This window comes from Oryx dammah, unplaced genomic scaffold, assembly GCF_014754425.2.
Source record: "Oryx dammah isolate SB20612 unplaced genomic scaffold, SCBI_Odam_1.1 HiC_scaffold_12, whole genome shotgun sequence".
Classification (NCBI taxonomy): Eukaryota; Metazoa; Chordata; class Mammalia; order Artiodactyla; family Bovidae; genus Oryx; species Oryx dammah.
In genome coordinates this window covers 7,090,553-7,115,097 of record NW_024070196.1, presented here as the reverse complement: position 1 = coordinate 7,115,097, position 24,545 = coordinate 7,090,553, and the positions used below count along the sequence as shown (strand labels likewise).

Genomic DNA, 24,545 nt, shown 5'->3' with positions numbered 1-24,545 from the left:
TTTATTCTCAAGAATATGTGCATAAAGTGGGAGAGAAGATAGCTTTAAAATAAAAAAGCAAAAACAAGGAAAACCACTCTGTCTACTCCCCACTTGTAATCCAGTTTAGGATTTCTGTCACAAAATATCTCCCATCTCTTAACTGGTTCTGTCACCACTGCTAGTTGTATCTGCTTCTCATTTCAGAGGAGTATGTCCTTTTAAATTCCACCTTGACCACCTTATTTAAAACTGCAACATTCTCTGCCCCACAGTGCGCCTATTCTCTTTATCTCCCCGTTTTAACTTTCTCATAGCACTTAGCACTTTCTGACCTCATACGAACATTTTAATTTATCATCCATGTCAATTAAAACACACTATTGGAGCGTGGTAATGTCTACTCTATTTACTGCCATACCCCCAGAGCCTAAATCATAGACCAGCACACAGCAGTCATGCATAAATATTTCTGAATGAAGTAAACCAACTCTGTCTTAATTTTATTTTCATTTTACTTTTCTCAAAGTTTACCTTTATTTTTCTAGCCCCTTCCCCACCAATTTGCCTCTTTTTTCTATATTCATTTTCATTTAATAAAGTAAATGATTCCACTTATATATAAACCATTGTAGTTTTTAACAATCTGTAAGATTATGAACTTCTATACAGACACAAGCATATTCTATAGGCATTTTGAATCCACACCACATTTTTCTGAAAACCATAAACTTTGGCCTTGCTGAAAAAACTCAACTGCAGTGCCAAACATGGGATTCAGCATTTATAGGAGGTGAAAAATATAATTTTAATGCAGCACCATTACTTTACATTGATCACAACAAAACAAGCCTAAAAAGTAACCACAAAAAACTGGCATCAAGCTGGAAAATTAAAAGTGAAAATAATTTGACCATATGACTCTTTTAGACCAAAACACATGAAGAAATGAAATAAGAAAAATGTGTTTATCCTAATTACACGGAGAAAATTCTAGTTCTCTTTAATAAGCCATTAAACTTTTGAAAATAATAATCAGTAATTTAAATAATCTAATCTTCAAGAGGAAAGAGCACAATCCCTTCTAAATAACCCACACAAATTTCTACATCAATTCAATCCACTGTAAATGGAGATGAAAGTCTACTCTCAACAAATCTTTGAAACAATGTCCTATTACTCTACCTTCCAAAATATCTATACAACTGAACAAAGATCATATCCAAACAACTGTTTATAATATTTAATTGGAGTCTTACTACACACATAAATTTTAAATTTTAACTGGAAAGTATACGGCTCTTTAAGAAACTCTCCAGAGTTTCCAACAAATTAATTCCACTTTGATTCCAAGTATATCTTTGGTTACCTCAGATAAGACTACATCCTACCTAAACTGTTTACTTAAGTGCAACAAATACCTTTGCGTTAACCAAAATGTAACCCAAATAATAGCCAAGAGCATCAGAATAAAATGAAAAGTGTTTTTGCCTTCTCTTCCTCCCTTTTTCTCCTTCTTTGCCTTGCTTTCCTTTCATTCTTCTGACTTATTCAACAGACATTTATTTATTAGGACTCTATGATATTTGGAGTGAAGGGAAACGCTGAAGCTATGAAATGACTGTTCAGGAAGTACAAGAGCAACTGAGGCAGTTGAATTCTAAAGACAGACAAGTGTATTAGTACTAGAAACATTATGTCTTTTATGAGGGCTATTTACATATTCAGATACAAGTCTGAATTATTGCCTCAATAAGCAGATACTGACTATCCCCCGGGGATAATTAAGCCACGTGCCCAACAGTATGTGGGATAATCTGCCTTTCTGCCCTTTTCAAGGATGGGAAAAAGGAAAGACTCCTAGCAGCAAATTTAAGAGTAAAATCCTAGGAGGCTATAGACGTTCTCAAAATGTATTTTGAATAAACTAAACCCAACAGTTTAAACAGAGGTCATTTTATAATTACTTATATATTTTAAAGGTTATAAAATTCAAGATAAGAATTTATATCTTAAAATTTGTAACAGATATTATTCCTTTAAACTAGGTTCCACAGTCTACTGCTGTGCTGTGCTTAGTCGTTCAGTCATCCAACTCTTTGCAACCCCATGGACTGTAACACGCCAGGCTCCTCTATCCATGGGGATTCTCCAGGCAAGAATACTGGAGTGGGTTGCCATGCCCTCCCCCAGGGGATCTTCCCAACCCAGGGATTGAACCCAGGTCTCCTGCACTGCAGGCAGATTCTTTACCATCTGAGTCACCAGGGAAGCCCCTCCACTGTCTACTACCCTTCTGATCTTTACCATCAAAAATTTAAAAACCTTGATCAGCCAATGGAATTGTGTCTGTTTTTCACTTTAAAATATAAGTGAGGAGACAAATTAAAAATTTATGTAACAAAGACAGGATCCCTTTTAAGCTATAGAAACTTTCCTTATAGGGAATCTGCACTGATTTTTCAAAACCCCAGAGTATAAGAACAAAAATAGGACCATCTAAATATATAAAATATCCAATATTCATCCATTACATTGCTCCTTCTAACACAAGTCAAACAACTGAAGTTATAAGACTTAGTAATACTCACAGAGCAGCTGCCTTGATCACCACTGCCTAGAACAACATCAGGGACTTAAAATACTTAAACTATTTGCTGTCTGGATGTCAGGTAAGCTGGCAGGAAGAAAGAAGGCTACATAGCAGCTGGATCTATTTTTGCTGGCAAAATTAACACCAATATTGAGATACTAAAATTTTTAGAAGAGAGCAATAAAACAATTAAGGATAATAAAGAATAAGAAGAAAGGCAAAATATGAACTCTAAACCCCCTTTATCCAAATGAGAAAAGACTTTTAAGGTTCACTGATAAAGAATTTAATTTAAAAATGTAAGCAACAGTTCTACTGGAATTAGTTTTTAATTCACTTTTCAGTTAAATATATTTTTAAGGTGAAAGAAAAAGCAACTAACATAAAATGAAATCCAGTACACAAGCAAATCAACCAAAGCCCTATATACATAATAATGTTACCTACCACACTAGAATTTAGAATAGACTTTCTGATTTCCTATTAATGTGGTGCCACAGAATCACAAAACACTCTAAAAGAAGGCTTTAATATTCTTTAAACAATTTAAAACTGTTTAAAGAAACGTGTTTTTCAGAATAAATAAAACACTTTTAGATCAATGATTTACATATTTGAAAAGTTAACTGAGGTGATAGTGGTTCAATGCATCACAAAAAACCATAAACAAAATTATGATTCAGAAATAGCAAAATTCTTACAAAATGTGGAAATTTACTTTTTTAATCTTAAATCTTTTCTTATATGTTAATATATTTTACTCTGTCTTGGTAAAAACTGTCAAAGAAATACTACTTGATTATGTCAGTTATTACAAAAAATGGGTTTAAAATGGATTGCTATTTACAAGAAAAAGGTAAATAATTCAACTTAAAACCATCAAAACAGTGTATTTAGAAAGAAAGTATCTAATCAATTAAACAGGTAAGTTAAGAGAAACATTTCTACCAAACAACAATTACTTATGTCTAACCTACGTAATTGATTTGTTAATGATACCCATCAAGTCCGATAAATCCCATGCTGTAGTCTCAGTCTATAAAGGTCTACATGTTATTTACACTAATAAAACATTAATCAAGGCCAAAATTTATAGCAGCTACTCTATAAATGAGGTCAAAGCAGGTCAAACTTACATAAAAAGAAAGACAAAAAAAGAAAAAGAAAAAAAAAAAAAAGGTCAGTCTCTGCAGTGAAAAGAAAACCCTTATTACTTATTCTTCTTGCCCCTGGGATTAAGTCCAGTAGCTGAACACTGCTACGCAAATACATCCATTGCTATGTAAACTCATTTAATCTCAATGCACTGAATATTTATAAAAGGAAAGTCAGCCCACTGATTTCAGAAAAATAAATCTCTAAATTATTCCTTTAAAATACATTCTACCCTTAAAGAAAGAGAGAATAAAAATTTCAAATAGCACTTCCATTATTTCAGTAAAGAAAGTTAGTTCTCTTTATATCAATGTTTATTTCTAACATTTGCTTAAAAGACAAAAGCTAAGGGATTCCTACAGGCAAAGCACAGATGTAAAGAAGACAGTTTAACCTGGAGGCAAACAAATCCAGAGTAAGAGAGGCATAAGAAAATAGGAAAAAGGTATTATAAAACCTGTAATCACATGTGATATAAAAACAAGTAAGTTTTTCAAGTAATTGTTTCCTCAGTAAGAAACAATAAGTATGAGTTATTCTGGGTAAAATATTTGAGAGTAACACAAAACTCATTTCTTTACAAGACAGATAAAAAAATTTAGTGTAAACTATTTATTATATGTCTATGTATTTTCTTTTCTCTTGGAATTAATACTCAAGAAAATATCACTTGACTATTGTCAAGATTATCTGTATATACCAAATTTCTGTTTAATAAATAATGACATTTACATGAAAAATGGCAGTAACTGAAATAAAACTGTAAGTGTTCTTATAGTATCTTATTGATTAAACACAGATGCTCACTGGATTTGCTAGACTCTTCTCTAGCAGCCAAGAATAAAACAATAAGCAAGATACAGAGGGCCTGCCCTCAGTAAGCACTGGACAGGAAGAGGGACAACAAAAACCAACCTGGGAAGACAGTACAAGATATCAGCAGGAAATTTTTAAGAAATGAGATAAAAGTAACCTGGGTAACAGGATTCAGGGAGGACTTCTGAAAAGGCAACACCTGAACTAGGACTTAAATCAGAACAAACCAGACATGTAAAGATCTGGGGGCCAACCTCCCAGCTATGGTGAAATAAAGAGGCCAACAAATCATTTCCTAGAAAAACAGCATAGAACTGAAAAAGATAATCACTTCAGGGTTCTGAAGACTGACAAAAGCAAACAACAAAATTCACAATGATTTTATTCACAAAAATGTGCTAAACATTGAGAAAAAGCGGAGTCTGTAGCAATCTTTTCCGGAAATGTCCCACCCAAACACCATACATGTAAAAGTTTCGTCAGCTCCTTATGAAACCAGCAACTTCACTGCCAGAGATGGCCGATTTGATTTGGAACGCAGGACAGAAAATGAAGATATTGCATGTCAAGCTGAAAACCAGAAAACCCGACACCTCTCCTAGAACGAGATTACATTTAAAGTTAGAATGAGAGACCAGAAATTAAGAGAGGGATACCCTGAAAAAGAATTAGCAAAATAAGAATTTCACACATGGCTCTCTGAGCCATTAAGCACACACACAACACAGACTCAACAAAGATCAACAGGAAGTAAAAGCTAGAGATGAAAATAACTGCAAATTTAAATGTGTTCATCAAACCAAACACAGATCTACCAGCCATTCATGGTCAAAGGTTTCAGCAAGAGTTTGACTAATCATTCATTGACCTCAAAGCGATGGAGAAAAAGGTGTGACCCAAGAAGAATTCTATAACAGCTAAGTAGCAACATTAAATGACCATACCATAAGATATCAATTCTGCAAATTAAGCCCAAGCGAGTAACTTACAAGTCAACAAACAAAACTGAATTCAACAACCAATGGAAGAATTGTATAGCACAACAAAGCACAAATTATCCCAGGTATGCAGAGTCAGTTCAACATTCCAGAGTCAGCCAACATAATCCATTATACATAAACAAGCTAAAAAGAAAAACCAAACAGTCATATCAATAGACACCAAAAAAGCACTTGACAGAATCAAATGCCTATTCATGATAAATCTCTCTCCTGATCATGATATCGCTCATAAACTAAGAATAGAAGAAAACCTCCTCAACTTGATAAAGAATATCTACCAAGAGCTAACATCAAATTTAATGGTAAGAAACTAGAAACTTTCCCATTAAGACCAGTACAAGGCAAGGATGATGCCCCTCTCACCACTCCCCTTCAGCATTCTACCAGAAGAAAGGAGACAAGAAAAGGCAACAAAGTACACAGACCGGTAAGTAACAGGTAAGAATGTCTCTGATCAGAGAGAACATGATCATTTAGGTAGAAAACCCCAAACAACTGAACTTATACTTGAATCTCATACTCTACAAAAACACTGGGTTTAACTGGTGGTTCAGTGGTAAAGAATCTACCTGCCAATGTAGGAGATAACAGAGAGGATGGTTCAATCCCTGGTTTGGGACGATCCCCTGGAGGAGGGCATGGCAACCCACTCCAGTATTCTTGCCTGGGAAATACCATGAACAGAAGAGCCTGGCATGCTACAGTCCATGGGGTCCCAAAAGAGTCGAACACAACTTAGAAACCAAACACAGCATACAAAAACATTAACTCAAAATGAATCACAGATCTAAACGTAGAGGCTAAAACTACAAAATTTCAAAAGATAAAAAAAAAAAATCTAGAAAAAAAGAAAACCCTACTACTTGTTTTAAGCTAAAATGTCTTAAAGTTGCCAACAAATCCATAAAAAAAAAATTGGTAAATGATACTTTCTCAAAATTTTAAACTTCTGACCTTCAGCAACAATGAAAGGACAAGTCACAGATTGAGAAAATGTCGCAAATCATGTATATGACAAAATGGTGCGTCTAGAAAAATATAACCTGCTGTTTAAAAATTAGAAGTCACACAACAGAATTTTTAAAAGAGCAAAAATGCACACAGACATTTTCCCAAAGTTGGCACTTGAAAAAACACTCAACAGCATTAGCCGTTAGGGAAATGCGAACAAAAACCAGTGTAAGATACCCACCAGGCTAACTAGGAAAACAGCCTAGCAGTTACTTAAAAAATTAAACATAGACTTCTCATTCCACTCAGCAACTGTACCCCCAGGTATCTATCCAAGAGAAGTTCAAGTGTATGTCTATGCAAAGCCTTGTATAAAAACTCACACAGAAGCGTTACTTGTAACAGCCAAACAGAAAGTAATCCAAATGTTCATTGAAGGGATAAACAAAATGTGGTATATCCATATATCAGAATACCATTAATCAATACAAAAGAACAAAATTCTGATACATGCTACAATGTGGGTAAAAGCACCAGGAATTATTATAAGAACAGTGTTGGAGAAAGTGACAGTGATGCAAAAACTAAAATCAGTAAGAAATAAATAGGAAACGCTTGGGGTGTGGAGAAAGGCACGACAGAGGATGAGATGGTTGGATGGTAAGCTGAGTTGAGTTTGAGCAAGCTCCAGGAGTTGGTGATGGACAGGGAGGCCTGGCGTGCTGCAGTCCATGGGGTCTCAAAGAGTCAGACACGACTGAGCGACTGAACGAACTGAACTGATAGACAGGCACCACTGATGAGGGATGGTAAGTGATACAGCCTACAAACATAGGATTTAACGCTTACCAAGATCCTCGTCTGACAATTCCCTGAACCGCCTCTCCTCCTGCAGTCTTGTCTCCCACCCTACCTCAGCCATTTATCGCGCAGCCATAAGCCACAGCACATCATTTCCAATAACTGAATGGCCTTGGTCTATCTGACCCCCTCTCTTCACTACTACCTCTCATGTTCAGAGCTCAGTCATTCTACTGTCACAACTCTAACAGTCCTCTAATAGAGTTCAGTCTATCCATCCAATCATATTCTTTCTGGCCACTCTCCAGCCCTAGCCTAACAATTACAATCCTGTGGCCAATGATCATAATCATTCTCGTGCATAAAAGTCTGACTCCCTTGTCCTTCTCACTCCCATATTCACTTGACAAAACCTAAATGCATTTAAGCCTCTCATTCTACTTCCATATTCACCTCCCAGACTCTGCAACTACATGAAACATCTTCCCATATTACCATAAATGACCCACCATTTGTATACAAATTCACCCACTCTCTAACCTGCTTTAAAAAATCACTCCAGAAATTCTCACCTATCTCTTCTACATTGATTTCCCCACTTTTCACCATAAAACTGTTCTCTTGCTCTCATTTTTCCAAAACTCTATTTCCTTTGACTCTATTCCCTCCCACTCCATTTTTTCTCCCCTCTATAACAAAATTCCTCTAAAGAATTGTTTATACACATTCTAATAACTCTTCTCTCATTCTCTTTTCTAAATTTACTGCAATAGGCTTTCTTCCACTCTCCCAAAACAGCTCCTGTCCAAATCAGAAGCAACTTCTGAGCCTCTGGTCAAATCTGTCATCACCTTACCACCTTAATGATGTCATCTGGTCTCAAGATATTAAATATCATCTAATGCTTATGACACCCAAGTTTAGGTCTCTCATCTGGAGAAATAATCAGCAACTATTTAGTATCTCTCTCCTGGAGAAGGAAATGCCAACCCACTCCAGTACTCTTGCCTGGAGAATGCTATGGACAGAGGAGCCTGGTGGGCTACAGTTCATGGGGTCACAAAGAGTTGGACACAACTGAGTGACTTTCATTTCACATTTAATATCTTTACATGGATGTCTATGTGCATGCAGAGTCAATTCAGTCATGTCCTACACTTTGCAACCCCACGGACTGTAGCCCGCCAGGCTCCTCTGTCCACGGGACTCTCCAGGCAAGAATACTGGAGTGGGTTGCCATGCCCTCCTCCAGGGGATCTTCCCCAACCCAGGGATGGAACCCAGGTCTCTTACGGCTCCTGCACTGGCAGGTTGGGCTTTCCCACTAGCGTCACCTGAGAAGCCCTCCTTGATGTCTACTAGTAGGCTGCAGTCCATGGGGTCGCGAAGAGTCGGACACGACTGAACGACCTCACTTTCACTTTTTACTTTCATGCATTGGAGAAGGCAATGGCACCCCACTCCATTACTCTTGCCTGGAAAATTCCATGGATGGAGGAGCCTGGTGGGCTGCAGTCCATGGGGTCGCTAAGAGTCAGACACAACTGAGCGACTTCACTTTCACGTTTCACTTTCATGCATTGGAGAAGGAAATGGCAACCTACTCCAGTGTTCTTGCCTGGAGAATCCCAGGGATGGGGGAGCCTGGTGGGCTGTCGTCTATGGGGTCGCACAGAGTCAGACACGACTGAGGTGACTTAGCAGCAGCAGCAGAGATCTAAAAATCAGTACTGCCAAAACTGAACTCTTGATGTCCCCCAATAACTGCTTTATTAACAGATTTTATCATCCTGGTTGACAGAAACACCATCTTTTCATCTGCAGAGGCCAAAAATGTTAAGAGTAATATTGGACTCCTAGCTTTCTCTCACAACCCACATCTGACCCATTAGTACTGAAACATCCTACTGGCTCTATCTTCAAAATATATTCATAGCGCTCCTACATTTTACCTCTTCTACTGCTACTGGTTTTCCCGTACATGCTCCTATGATTAACTCTTTCATTTCCTTCAAGCGGGGCTCGCACAAATGTCACTTTCTTGATGATCTATAATATAACCAATCTTTAAACTACAAATTAAACCTTTTATATTTCCTTCAAAAATTTCCCTCAACCTGCTTAACACTATCCAAAGAACTTACCACCTTTCATGTATTATATAATCCATTACTTATTTTGTTTATTGTTTATAGCTTGTCAGTGACTGTTAAAAGTAAGATCTACACACACACAAAAAAGAATGTTTAGCTGCTTTATTGTTGTATCCCAAGAATCAAGGACAATTACGATACACAGGCAGTGCATAATAAATACTGGCTGAACGAATAGATAAGGAAACAGAGGCTCACAGAAGTAACAGTAGTTCCCAAATATCAAAGCTGGCACTTGAACCTAAAGCTAACATCAAAGCTAATACTATTAATCACAAGGCTATTCTGCCTTATCTATTAAATATAACAATATCTTGCATAATTGAAGGCATTTACACTTAATAGAACCTAAACAAAACTGACTTTTATAACAAGTTTTTTATTTTTTTTTTTTTAAAGAAGAACTGGTGTTAATCAGTGTTTGGCATTAAGTAGAGTAAATACATCAGAGAAGGCCATGGCACCCCACTCCAGTACTCTTGCCTGGAAAATCTCATGGATGGAGGAGCCTGGTGGGCTGCCGTCTATGGGGTCGCACAGAGTCAGACACGACTGAAGCGACTTAGCAGCAGTAGCAGAGTAAATACATATTCGATCAACAGCACTCACTGTCTCTTTATATATATATATATATATATATACACACACTATTAAAGCATCTAATACCTCAGTGTTGAAATTCAGCTAAAGATCTTCTTTTCTTGGTGAGTAAGCACTTTAAAATTTTTGCTAAAAGTGAGACTAAATTAGTCATTCACTCATTGAGATATAGTATTGATTTCCCAACACTTGCCAGACTCCAGACTACAATTAGTTCTGCTTCTCACATAGATCACTGTAATAGTTTTGTTATTGTTCCTCATTTCAATCAGGTCTCTCCTTCAACCCATCCTCAGATAACTGCTAGTTATTTTTTCAAAATCCAAGTATTACAATCATACTTCTTTTCTAAAAATCTTTCAAAGCTTCCCACTGCCTTTAGATGAAAGTTCAAATATACCACATTAGATCTTTTATGATCCAGATGACCAACTCACACACAACTCACAATTCACACAACCACACATAGCATCCCACATCACAGCATCTTCAGATATTATATTCCTTTTATTAAGAATGATTTTCACACATGTCCTCTCCAATTTACCCATAATCCCCACTTTTTCAAAGTCTATTTTATTAACACAACTCATCCTTGAAAATACATCTCAGGAATCATGTTTCCTAGGGAGGTTTTACCCAACTCTTCAATATTGAACTGTGAAGTCTTTCCCTTTATTCTCATTCCTACCTTCTAGCACAGAATTTAGCACATGGTTGCAGGTTTATTTATCTGTATTCAGTACTAATCTGTGAGCACCTATAATTATTTGATAAGTACAATAATCTTAGTAGCATTTAATATAAAATAAACAGTTCCTTTATTTTTTTTACTTGCACTTATTTTTGGGACATTTATTCCCGGGCCGTAAGGTTTTGTTTCTTCAGGTTCTTCTGGGATATCTCTCCTTCTGTGCAACCTCCTCCTCTGGTTTACGAGCAATCTGTTCTTTTCCAGTAAGGATCAGCTCAGTGTGGCAAGGAGAGCTCATGCAGCGGTTGATCCGACCATGAGCTCTGTAAGTGCTGCACAGCACCTTGGGGGCTTTGTTCACCGGGATGCGCTCAATGACCAGAGAATCTACATCGAAGCCCTTAAGCTCAGTATTACTCTCTGCATTTTTGAGCATGTGCAGTAAAAATTCAGCACACTTTTTGAGCTACTGACCCTGCATCCAGCCCCACTGTTTGGCCTGCACATACCCACCAACTCCACTGTTATAAGGGTAGAATGGCACACACTGCTTCTTTAAAGTGGCGCCCTCAGATACTTGGTGGCTTTTCAGATATGCATACCCTTTATGGCCTGGGCAGTTTCACAAGTGTTCTTCAAATGAACACGAAGATTTGAACCTCTTGATTTGCATGATTCTGTGGGGTTTTCTGGGTCGAGTGAATAGTGCACCATTTTTAGAGCTCACCTCAGCCTACTTAACAAAAAAAGGAACAGTTCCCTTTTTTATAACATTAACGAGACAGAGGCTGAATTCCTAGCTCCTACTTCAAATTTTTCCTGTAAGTGATGGTGTCAGTTTCTCAGTATTAGCCAGAACAGTATAAGGAAACATTCGTAAACAATAATTATGTTCAGAATGCTATTTCTAATAGCAGTCAATCACACCTTTTAATCTATACTCTGGGTCTTTAGTTCAACTAATCCAAAACCAGGCTTTCCTGGTGGCTCAGCTGGTAAAGAATCAGCCTGCAATGTGGGAGACCTGGGTTCAATCTCTTAGTTGGGAATATTCCCTGGAGAAGGGAATGGCTACCCACTTCAGTATTCTGGCCTGGAGAATTCCATGCACTGTATAATCCAAAAGCAGATGCCACAAAACAGACACAATGTAGCCCACTCATCGTTTCTTCATTTTTACCTTTTAATTTTCTCACTTTCTTAAATCTATTTTCACCATTGTATCTTTCTTTTTATATCTGTACTTCATTTTTCTTATTACTGAATTTTCTTTCCTTGAATAATTCTTCCCTTATACCCAAGCCATGACATGAGATAATACAGACATGTTAGTTTTATTATTGCTCTAAAATATAATAGAATTTGAGAAAGTCTGAAAAATATGTGTTTTCCTTATATCTGCTAATAGAATCATCAGTTTACTTTTGCCAAACTCAGCCTTACTTATTGAAAAATAAAGAACAGACTTTACCATGAAGCACATAACCATGAAGATAACAATAAAATGATTAAATACCGAAGTATTTATAATAATTAATATCTAACTGACTCCGACGGTAAAGCGTCTGCCTGCAATGCGGGAGACCCAGGTTCAATTCCTGGGTCGGGAAGATCCCCTGGAGAAGGAAATGGCAATCCACTCCAGCACTCTTGCCTGGAAAATCCCATGGATGTAGGAGCCTGATAGGCTACAGTCGCAAAGAGTGGGACACGACTGAGCGACTTCACTTTCATTTTCTAACTCACTATATTACTGTCTGTAAAATCAATACCAAAAATATCAGTTCAAATAGCAAAAAAGAACAAGACTGTAAAGTAAAATATAAATGGATATAAAATAGATTACCTTCCTTCATTGACAAGTTCAATAAAAGCAAGGCCTGCATTCTTCTGAATAGAATTCTGCCACTCCTAAAAAAAAAAATAGTAGACAATAACTGAACAAATTTCACTTATTTCTTTAAAACAACAATTATAAAAAAACATCACTCATATCAATTACATACTTTGGCTCTTCGTGGAAAAGTTTTGTTAAACATGCTCTCTACCTAGTAGCCCCATGAACACATAAATAGTTGACATTAAAATGGAAACAAAACAAGTCAGCAACAATTAGATTCTAGATAAACTAAATGAGCCTACCTATACATATCTTGCCCTTTTAGTTCTATACCATTATATCCTAGTAATTTCACTGAAATAGTTTGAAAGAAGGCAGCAAAGACGACCAAGGACAAAGGTTTTGGTTTTGTTTCCTTAAGAAAGAAAAGAGGGGCAGATGGAATTAAGTAGCTCCATAAACTTAATAAATAGCACATGTCCTACAAAATTTGATGACTAAAGATTGAGAAAGAGACAAGAAAAATCAATGAATTTGGCTAGACCACTTTTAAAATGGAAAACCAAAAGTCACTAGCCTATGAATTAGCAAATGATGGTGTAAATTTATTAATATACTCTTTATGAGTAAGTCACCCATTAAAAAGCCATAGAAAGAAATCAACCAATAGAGTATGTAGGGGACAAAATGTTTAATCCTTACCTCAAAACAGATATAAAATAAGCAACAATCCAATAGGACTGGGGCCACATAAACTGAAATATAGCCAGATTTGAGAAATGCCAGTGCATGCATGCATGTGAGCATGTTTTTAAAAACAGCTAGACATATATAATCCTTTTGTTTCTGAAAATTAAGGAGCCTTATAGTCCACCTACATAATATTACTCAACTAATCTTTTTTTGTTCTTTTATAAATGCCAAAACAAGACACCCTGGGACCTTAGCACTGTTACCACGACCAATGTTCACATTTTCTGAATCTAATACCTTTTTTAAGGGTTTTTAACACTATGTAATTTCATATCCTATATTATGCCAAATTCTAATTTTTCTAAACTTCATCCTATCTCATCTACTTTCTCATTTTTATCCCCAATTTTGTATTACTTTAAGTTTTGAAAAACCTGAGCTTGCTCTCAGAACTGAAATGGCTGTTTGCCATAATTTTGTTACAGAGATCTACTTCATGAATAGCATAAGCAAGAAGATACCCACAGAACATATACAGCAGGATAACAAGTAGATACAAAGGCATTTAGACATTTGAGGACAGTAATGGGCTAAGACTAAGAAAGAAGATAAAGCAGTGTGTTGTTGAGAAAAGAGCAGGAAATGTAATGTGTTCTTAAGGACCAAGAAGTCATGAGATTTATGCTCTCAAATCAACTATGACATTAACAGGCTATGTCCACAGAGAGATCACTCTACATCTGTAGGTCTTTGATACTCTTTCAAAAATTCTTGAGGCTATATTATTCTATGATTCAGTAACTTACAAACACCTACAAATTAGTGGCTCATAAGTCCACAATATATACTCTTAAAATTCACAACTGCCGTGTTCCCTGGTGGCTCAGAGGATAAAGCATCTGCCCGCCATGCGGGAGGCCTGGGTTTGATCCCTGGGTTAGGAAGATCCCCTGGAGAAGGAAAATTCACAACTGCCAGCCAACTGAAACAACAAAATAAACATCTTTATTTCACTGAGGTAAACCAAGTGAAGGATAAACAGAATGCCCATCTAACCTAAAATCTTTTTCTTTCCAGCAAAATGAAGTAAACAGTTAGTACAAAGGAAAGCAACCAAACCCCAAGAAGAAATAAATCTCTGAGAGAAGAAGATGTGTCAGACCCTCCACTCTTCTCAGAAATAGGGAGAAGAGAGAAAAAAGCAGAAACTGCAGGTAAGTTTTTGACCCTGGCCCAGAAACCCACACCTCACTTCCGAGCCTGAGCACAGGGAGGCACCAAGGCTCAAGCAGCGGACCTAAAGCTCCTACAGCGGACCTAAAGTAACGCGCAGGGAGAGCAGAGGGACAGATCAAATGGTAGGCGGGCTCAAAACAGCCTCAGAGGAACTCAGGCCCTCGGAAAACGCAGAAAATTACAGAAAGACGTACAAGCAGTTGAGGCTTTGAGGGGATGAGGGAAACAGGGCTGTGACATCTGCTGATAGATAGCAGGGAATCAGAAGGGATGGTAACGTCTTAAGGGACGCTCCTGTCAAGAACAGAAGCACATGCTCACTCCTCAGCTCTTAAACACCCAACAGAGCACTCGCAGCAACCACGTGAAAATCTGACACAGCACCTGAGCATACGGAGGTAAAATCTTAAATTAACTGCATTTTCCTATACATCATTTACTTGAGAGAAAAATTTTCAAAAAGGAAGCTAAATATACTGAAAAGAAAATAGTTACTCTTCTTGCTAGAAAAAAAGGAATTAGGAAGAAAGGCAAGAGATTACCCCATATATAATTCTCTAGACCAGACATTTTGTTTTTAAAAGTACCTATCACTTTCCTCAAATCTGTTTTGTCTGATTTAAAACTGCAACAGGTAGGGATTTTTGTAAGTCATACAAAACTCCAACTCCACATGAAAAAAACAGGTAACAGTGGAGAGACACAAATTTTCAGCATACAGGTAACCATCGTTTTATTTACACTTACGTAATACAGATCGACTTTTACTTATAATGTAAAAGCAGAAAGTGTCTCATTCAAATGTCACAAAGATTTCAAACAGCATGGTTTAGGTCCAATAGAAAACTAGTTAAAGTTAGTATAACCATAAAAAATTATCGTTTAAAAAATTTATGAACTCAAGTATGTCAAACTATTTTTTTTCCTTTTAAATTAAAAACAAATTAGACATGAGGATATACACAGAATTGGAAGAGTCCAATTTTTCTTACAAAAGCTCAGAAACATATTTATGACTGCTAATACACTTGGATTCTTGTTTTCCCAATCATCATCTATAAACTCCTATTAGTTTACTTGTGGAAAGGGCTATCTATTCACCTGGAATAAAACTTTTCCAACAACTGAAAAAATTTAGACAAAATGAGAAATGAAGTGAAAATACAAATTCTTATCTACACTTTGAGTAGTTATAAAACCTCACAATTCTCAAAGATATCAGAATTTTGTTTATAATTCACTCCTAATTATAAATTATCTAACACTTAATAAACTATGACACACCAGGTACGTAAGTACATACTGATACGAACTCGTAACTCAGGTAAAAAAAACCTGCAGCCCATGAGAAAAGGAAAATTAAAAAAAATAAATAAATATACCCAGGTGATAGTCAAAGCCAACAAATTTTCTCCATACTAAAACACCATCTACAATCTAAAAACTGAAAAGAAGATTCATGCTCTCCTAAAGCATTTTTCTCCACTTCTAAGACAATTATTAAAGAAGGTGTTAGTCAAAACAATTTCATAAACCACAGCTCAATATAACTTTTAGTGAGCTTTAACAGCTGAAAGAAAAGCTTAATGGTTATCATCTTTCATGATCATTTCAATATTTCATCATAATATTTATAATTACATAGTGATGTAAAATGCACCATACATTTAAAGGTCTTGGTTATTCTTCTCCCAGAGGTAATGATGAAAAACATGTTAAAAGCCTCAAATCCAACCACTAATGCAACTAAGTAATTTTAAAACACATTTCAGCACTTTGGAGAGGAAGGACTCAAAACACAACGGAGTCAATAATTTCATACCTGTTCTAAGCTGTATTTAATTGACTATCACTTCCTAGGGCCACAACTGGTGACTAGTCAATTTTTACTAAAATATACTCTTAGCTTAGTAATGCTCTTAGTCATACAATAACAACAACAACAGGATAATGTATATTAGTGAAATCTATTAAACAGAGTTACACCAATTCTCAAACATGTGTTTTCGGTGGTAAAAGTCTACCACCAAACTTGGGATGGGGAATAAAAGACTCCATTAACTAAACTACTTCTGTGACTCCCTAACATTAACAAATAAATAGAGGAAAGGGCACCAATAAATGTGCCATAATTTGTAATATTATTTTAATATAACTAAATTCCTTAAAGTGAACTTAACAGTTTCCTATAAATTTGAGAACCTCCTACAATATATTTTAGTGTCCTGAATACAGCACATGAATTTGCCTAAATTCTAAATGCCTAATTGCCAAACATTAGCATGTTCTAAAGCAACTAAAATCAAGACTACAGATGAATAAGAATCAACTACATAGACTTCATGATACAATCTTTTCTGGTCAAACCATCAATATTGACACAAAATGTAGTATCAAATTGTTATTCTAGTGGGCTAGAAAATCACTGAACTATCTTTTACTCTCAAAATAGAAAAGGTATAAAATGAGCGCATTTGGTTAAACAGAGGGAAAAATAAGGACAAAGACAATAAAAAGGGGACAACAGTAAGGAGAAACAGCACAGGGAGAACAAGACGGAGGCGGAGGAGGTGGACGCGGAGCACATCCCTCTCCACAGATACATCCGGAACACACCCTCAGACACAGAAGTGCACGCACAACACCAGCTGAGAGCCGACAGGAGGACCTGACCAGCGGGAAACACCATGCAGAACCACACAAACCTCGGCAGGACGAAGGAACTAGGGGGGAAAACAGGAGTGTTAGCAGGACTGGACCTGGCCTCAGTGGGTGGGGAAACAAGCAGGGGTCTGATCCCCACATCGGGGCAACTGTCTGAGTCAGAGGGGAAACATTTAAGGCTGAGAGTGAAACAGCTGACCTGTGGCAGCCTAAATGGAATGAGAGTCAGACAGTCCTTGCAGCCATACATACCACGGACACGAACACTAGTCTCGTGGAAGGGGCAGTGGCTGGGAGCTGGGGATAAGGGATTATGAAGCAATCCCAGGGAGAGGGCTGCTGTTGACTTCGGAGGGACGGATTGAGGGGATGTCAGGGAGGAGATCGTGGTGGGGAATGCTGGTGGAGGAAAGCAGGCAGCCATGGAAGCAAGGCCATACTGCTGAGTAACGCTAGGGAGTGGTGCCATCACCAAAGCCTCTCTCCCCACAGGCCAGCATGGGCAGCTGAGCAGTAGAGAGGCTGGTCCATCAAATGCCTGGCGTACTGAACAACAGAGCAGGACCCAGCCAGGGTGCATCTTTCAGTGACTGACACACCAAAATACGGAGTAGGACCCACCCAGGGTGTCCCTTTAAGTGCCTGACGCGCCAATCTTCAGAGCAGGACCCCAGTCCCGGGGGGCCCCTCTATGTGCCTGACAAGCCAAACAACAGAAGAAGGACCCCAGGCAAAGGAGCCCTCTAAGTACCTCAACGGGTGAAGCTACTGGGAAAGACTGGCTAAAGGGGCCCTCTGATCACCAGGTACAAGAGGCTCAAAAAAAGACTCTGCTGCTGCTGCTAAGTCGCTTCAGTCGTGTCCGACTCTGTGTGACCCCAGAGATGGCAGCCCACTAGGCTCCCCCATCCCTGGGATTCTCCAGGCAAGAACACTGGAGTGGGTTCCCATTTCCTTCTCTAATGCATGAAAGTAAAAAGTGAAAGTGAAGTCACTCAGCCGTGTCCGACTCTTAGCGACCGCATGGACTACAGCCTACCAGGCTCCTCTGTCCGTGGGATTTTCCAGGCAAGGGTACTGGAGTGGGGTGCTGTGGAGTGCAGTGGAGTGGAGTACTGAGTGCCATTGCCCTCTCCGAAAAAAGACTCTGCTAGGGCCATAACTCCTGAGGCAGAGGCAGTCCATGTCCCTGCACACTTGGCGCCACCACGGTCCCTGCAAGCCAGGCAGCTGCAACACCTTCACTCTCACCGGGGCAGAGCTACCACAGGCAAAAATAGCCTCATGTCTATCCACAGAGTTGCTTTGGTTGTGTCTGACTCTTTGCGACCCTGTAGACTGTGGCCTGCCAGGCTTCTCTGTCAGAGAGCAGGTTTTCTCCAGGCAAGAATACTGGAGCATACTGGCCTATACTGGTTGCCATCCCCTTCTAGAGCTCTGTATTTCCTGTTACCTTAGCCGCCAACCCCCCTGAGTACCTGGTGCTGCCAGAACCCCTGTGACCCCAAGCAGCTGCACCACCTCCACACCTGGCCCTCACGGGGGGGTAAACCCAAGCCCTCCAGGGCAGCCTCAGAAGCTAAACCCCAGCAGACAACCCACATGTAGAGGTGGAAATAAAACCACAACTGAAACCCAGGGGCAGTGTGGTTAAGGAAGAAGACCAAAACCTCCCCACCAGCTGCACAAGCTGCAGATTAAATCCACATGATCAACTAAGCAGACTCTGTGTCTATAGAAAATAAAAAAGGCCATTGAGAGCTCCCACAAAAGAAAACACACTAGCTCTGATAGCTGTGGGCATGGGAGGCAAGAGCACACAGGAGTAGGATCAGATTAGAATCTGAGCTGCCCCCACAGCAGGTCCAGAGATCAGCACAGTGTTGGAGGGCGTCCTAGGGAGGTGAGGTGGACTGACTCCCAGGGAGGGAAAGGACTCTCACAGCAGTGACTCAAGAAAAACATTGATTATTCTTATCTTTTAACTTGTTCTGCAGTTTTTTTTCTTTTTTTCCCCCCCTCTTGTTGCAGCTGTCGATTTTATTGGCACTAAGAAATCCAATTAAGCCTCTGAGCTTTTTTTTTTCCTCAGTCACATTTGTTATTGTTGTCATAAACCTCTGCTTCTACATTGGGCTTTTGCAGTTCTGTAGAATTTTCCTCTTTTTTTAATTTTTTATTTTTTAAACCTATTATTATTTTTTCTATTTATTCCTTAGTTTGCTTTTCCTACAATTCTTTTCCCCTTCCAGTTAATCTTTACCATATATAAACCTTCTTTATCTACCTCTATTTAACTTGGCCTATATATTCTTTCTTTTCTTTCTCTCCTTTCCTCTCAACATATTTGTTAGTTTTATTTTCATTGCTTTATTCCTCAATTGGCACCTTGCTTTAGTTTTGTTTTCCAGTTTGTGCTTCAATTAGTTTTGTTCTGGTACATACAATTTTTGGTTTCCTTCATTCACCAGGTCAATCTATTGTACTTTATTTTTGTTGGACTGTTTCGATTTTGCTTATGAGAGTATATGTATATGTGTATATTCGGTCACACTTTTGACTGTTGTTAGAAACCTCTGCCTCTACATTAGGATACTGCAGTTCTGTGGAGTTTTCCTTTTTTCTTCAGTCTTCCGTATTTTTCTCTTTTTTATAATTTTAATTTTTAAAAATCTATTATTTTTTTCTACATTTATTCCTTTGTTTGCCTTTCCTACTGTTCCTTTCAACTTGCAGTTAATCTTTAATGTATATAAATCTTCTTCATCTACCTCGGTTGAACTTTACACATCTATTCTTTCCTTTCATCTCAACCTATTTGTTAGTTTGTTTTCATTTTTTATCCCCCATTTGGCATCTTGGTTTAGTTTTGTTTTCCAGGTTGTGCTTCACTTAGTTTTGTTCTTAACTGGGAAATGCAGTTTTTATTTCCTTTGTTCACCAGGTCAATCTACTGCACCTCATTTTTGGACTCTTCTGACTCTGCTCAAGGGTGTATGTGTGTGTGATTATTATTCGCCTGATTTTGTTGCTGCCATTTGTCTGGGGTTCATCACTGGTTTCTCGCTGCTGGATATTTGCTTTAATCTCACTAAATGCCATAATAAACTACTTGTGGAATCTTCATTCCTGACCAGAGATTAAGACCTGAGCCTTTGGAATGGGAGCCCTGTCTCCAAGACCCTAGATTACCAGAGAACTAACCGTAGGGAATATCCAATAGTGAGAACTCACACAAAGGAAACCACCTGCATATAGGATCCACCATCACCCAACCACCAGTAGCACCCTGCGCAGGACGCCTCACCTAGACAACAACCACAAAAGAGAGACATACAGACTGAAAGTGAGAGGGTGGAAAAAGATATTCCATGCAAATAAGAAGCAAAAGAGAGCTGGAGTAGTAATCTTCATGTCAGACAAAACAGACGTTAAAATAAAGATAAGGAAGGACACTACCTAATGGTCAAGGGATCAGTCCAAGAGGAAGACATAACAATCGCAAATATCTATGCACCCAACATAGGAGCACCTCAATACATAAGACAAACACTAACAGACATAGAAGGAGAAACTCAAAGTAACACAATAATAGTAGGAGACTTTAACGCCCCACTCACACCAATGGACAGATAATCAAAACACAAAATTAATAAGGAAACACAAGTCTTAAATAACAGATGAGATGGATCTCACTGATATCTTCAAGACATTCCATCCAAATGGAGAACAATACACCTTCTTCTCAAGTGCACACGGAACATTCTCCAGAATAGACCACATCTTGGATCACAAATCAAACCTCAGTAAATTTAAGAAAACTGCAATCATATCAAGCATCTTCTCCAACCACAACGCTATCAGACTAGATATCAATTAAAAGAAAAAAACTGTAAGAAACACAAACACATGGAGATTAAACAACACATATCTAAATAATCAACAGGATACTGAAGAAATCAAAAGGGAAATCAAAAAATTTCTAGAAACAAATGACAATGAAAACACAACAATTCAAAACCTATGGGATCCAGCAAAAGCAGTTCTAAGAGGGAAGTTTATAGCAATACAATCCTACCTCAAGAAACAATAAAAACATCAAATAGACAACCTAACTTTATATCTAAAATAACTGGAAAAAGGAGAACAAAAAAATACAAAAATTAGTAGAAGGAAAGAAATCATAAAGATCTAATCAGAAATAAATGAAAAAGAAATGAAAGAAACAGTAGTAAAGATTAATAAAACTAAAACCTGGTTCTTTGAGAAGTTAAAAAAATTGACAAACCTTTAGCCAGACTCATCAAGAAAAAAAGAGAAGAATCAAATCAACAAAATTAGAAATGAAAAAGGAGAGGTTACAGCAGACAATGCAGAAATACAAAGGATTACAAGAAATGATTACGAAGAACTATATGGCAACAAAACAGATAACCTGGAAGAAATGGACAAATTCTGAGAAGAGTTCAATCTTCAAGACTGAACCAGGAAGAAACAGAAATTATGAACAACCAGTTACAAGCACTGAAACTGAAGCTGTGGTTTTAAAACATCTCCCAAAAAACAAAAGCCCAGGACCAAATGGCTTCACAGGAGAATTCTATCAAACATTTAGAGAAGAGCTAAGGCCTATCTTTCTAAAATTCTTTCAAAAAATTGCAGAGGAAGAAACACTTTCAGATTCATTGTATGCGCCCACCATCACCCTGATACCAAAACCAGACAAACACAACACAAAAAAGACTACCAGTCAATATCACTGATGAACATAGATGAAAAAATCCTCAAGAAAATTTTAGCAAACAAAATTCAGAAACACATCAAAAAGCTCACACACCATGATCAAGCTGGGTTTATTCTAGGGATGCAAGGATTCATGAATATATGCAAATCGATCAATGTGATACACCATATTAACAAATTGAAAGATAAAAACCATATGATAATCTCAATAGTTGTAGAAAAAGGCCTTCACAAAATTCAACACCCATTTATGATAAAAACTCTCCAGAAAGCAGGCACAGAAGGAACCTACCTCAACATAGTAAAGGCCATATATGATAAGCCTACAGTAAACATTATTCTCAATGGTGAAAAACTGAAAGTATTCCCCCTAAAAATCAGGAACAAGACAAGGGTCTACACTTTTGCCACTATTATTCAACATAGTTGAATAAACTGAATTTGAAGAAAGTGGAGAAAATTACTAGACCATTCAGGTATGACCTAAATCAAATCCCTTATGACTATACAGTGGAAGCGAGAAATATATTTAAGGGACTAGATCTGATAGACAGAGTGCCTCATGAACTATGGATGGAGGTTCATGACATTGTACAGAAGACAGGAATCAAGACCATCCCCAAGAAAAAGAAATGCAAAAAAGCAAGATGGTTGTCTGAGGAGGCCATACAAATAGCTGTGAAAAGAAGGGAAGTGAAAAGCAAAGGGGAAAAGGAAAGATATACCCTGCAGAGTTCCAAAGAATAGGAAGGAGAGGTAAGAAAGCCTTCTTCAGCAATCAATGCAAAGAAATAGAGGAAAACAATAGAATGAGAAAGACTAGAGATCTCTTCAAGAAAATTAGAGATAACAAGGGAACATTTCATGTAAAGATGGGCTTGATAAAGGAAAGAAATGGTAGGGACCTAACTGAAGCAGAAGATATTAAGAAGAGGTGGCAAGAATACACAGAACAACTATACAAAACAGATCTTCACAACCCAGATAACCACGATGGGGTGATCACTCACCTAGAGTCAGACATCTTGGAATGTGAAGTCAAGTGGGCCTTAGAAAGCATCACTACAAACAAAGCTATTGGAGGTGATGGAATTCCAGTTGAGCTATTTCAAATCCTGAAGGATGATGCTGTGAAAGTGCTGCACTCAATATGCCAGCAAATTTGGAAAACTCAGCAGTGGCCACAGGACTGGAAAAGGTCAGCTTTCATTCCAATCCCAAAGAATGGCAATGCCAAACTACCGCACAATTGCACTCATCTCACATGCTAGTAAAGTAATGCTTATAATTCTCCAAGCCAGGCTTCAGCAATACATGAACAATGAACTTCCAGATATTCAACCTGGATTTAGAAAAGGCAGAGGAACCAGAGATCAAATTGCCAACATCCACTAGATCATCAAAAAAGCAAGAGAGTTCCAAAAAAACATCTATTTCTGCTTTATTGATTACACCAAAGCCTCTGACTGTGTGGATCACAATAAATTGTGGAAAATTCTGAAAGAGATAGAAATACCAGACCATCTGACCTGCCTCTTGAGAAATCTGTATGCAGGTCAGGAAGCAACAGTTAGAACTGGACATGGAACAACAGACTGGTTCCAAATAGGAAAAGGAGTACATCAAGGCTGTATATTGTCACCCTGCTTATTTAACTTTTATATGCAGAGTACACCAGGAGAAATGCTGGGCTGGAAGAAGCACAAGCTGGAATCAAGATTGCCAGGAAAAATATCAATAACCTCAGATACGCAGATGACACCACACTTATGGCAGAAAGTGAAGAACTCAAGAGCCTCTTGATGAAAATGAAAGAGGAGAGTGAAAAAGTTGGCTCAAAGCTCAACATTTAGAAAACGAAGATCATGGCATCTGGTCCCATCACTTCATGGCAAATAGATGCGGAAACAGTGGAAACAGTGTCAGACTTTATTTTTTGGGCTCCAAAATCACTGCAGATGGTGACTACAGCCATGAAATGAAAAGACACTTACTCCTTGGAAGGAAAGTTATGACCAACCTAGATAGCATATTAAAAAGCAGAGACATTACTTTGCCAACAAAGATCCGTCTAGTCAAGGCTATGGTTTTTCCAGTGGTAATGTATGGAAGTGAGAGTTGGACTGTAAAGAAAGCTGAGCGCCGAAGAATTGATGCTTTTGAACTGTGGTATTGGAGAAGACTCTTAAGAGTCCCTTGGGCTGCAAGGAGATCAAACCCATCAATCCTAAAGGAGAACAGTCCTGGATGTTCATTGGAAGGACTGATGTTGAAGCTGAAAACTCCAATAGTTTGGCTACCTGATTCGAAGGGCTGAATCACTGGAAAAGGCCCTGATGCTGGGAAAGATTGAGGGCAGGAGGAGAAGGGGACGACAGAGGATGAGATGGTTGGATGGCATCACCAACTCAATGGACATAGGTTTGGGTGGACTCCGGGAGTTGGTGATGGACAGGGAAGCCTGGCATGCTGCTGTTCATGGGGTTGCCAAGAGTCGGACATGACTGAGCAACTGAACTGAACTGAACTGAGTTCTGGAAGTCCTAGCTACAGCCATCAGAAAAGAAAAATAAAAGAAACCCAGATCAGAATAGAAGTAAAGCTCTGTTTGCAGATGACGTGATTC

General features: G+C 38.1%; 1 protein-coding gene across 5 annotated transcripts in view; it reads right to left on the bottom strand.

Moving 5' to 3' along the window:
- LRBA (LPS responsive beige-like anchor protein) overlaps positions 1 to 24,545 on the bottom strand; it is a 748,625-nt gene that overhangs the window by 473,412 nt on the left and 250,668 nt on the right. For all 5 annotated transcript variants that reach the window (XM_040251453.1, XM_040251452.1, XM_040251455.1 and 2 more), the window contains exon 35: positions 12,590 to 12,654. In XM_040251453.1, the coding sequence (XP_040107387.1) occupies positions 12,590 to 12,654 (65 nt within the window). The remainder of the gene's footprint in view (positions 1 to 12,589; positions 12,655 to 24,545) is intronic.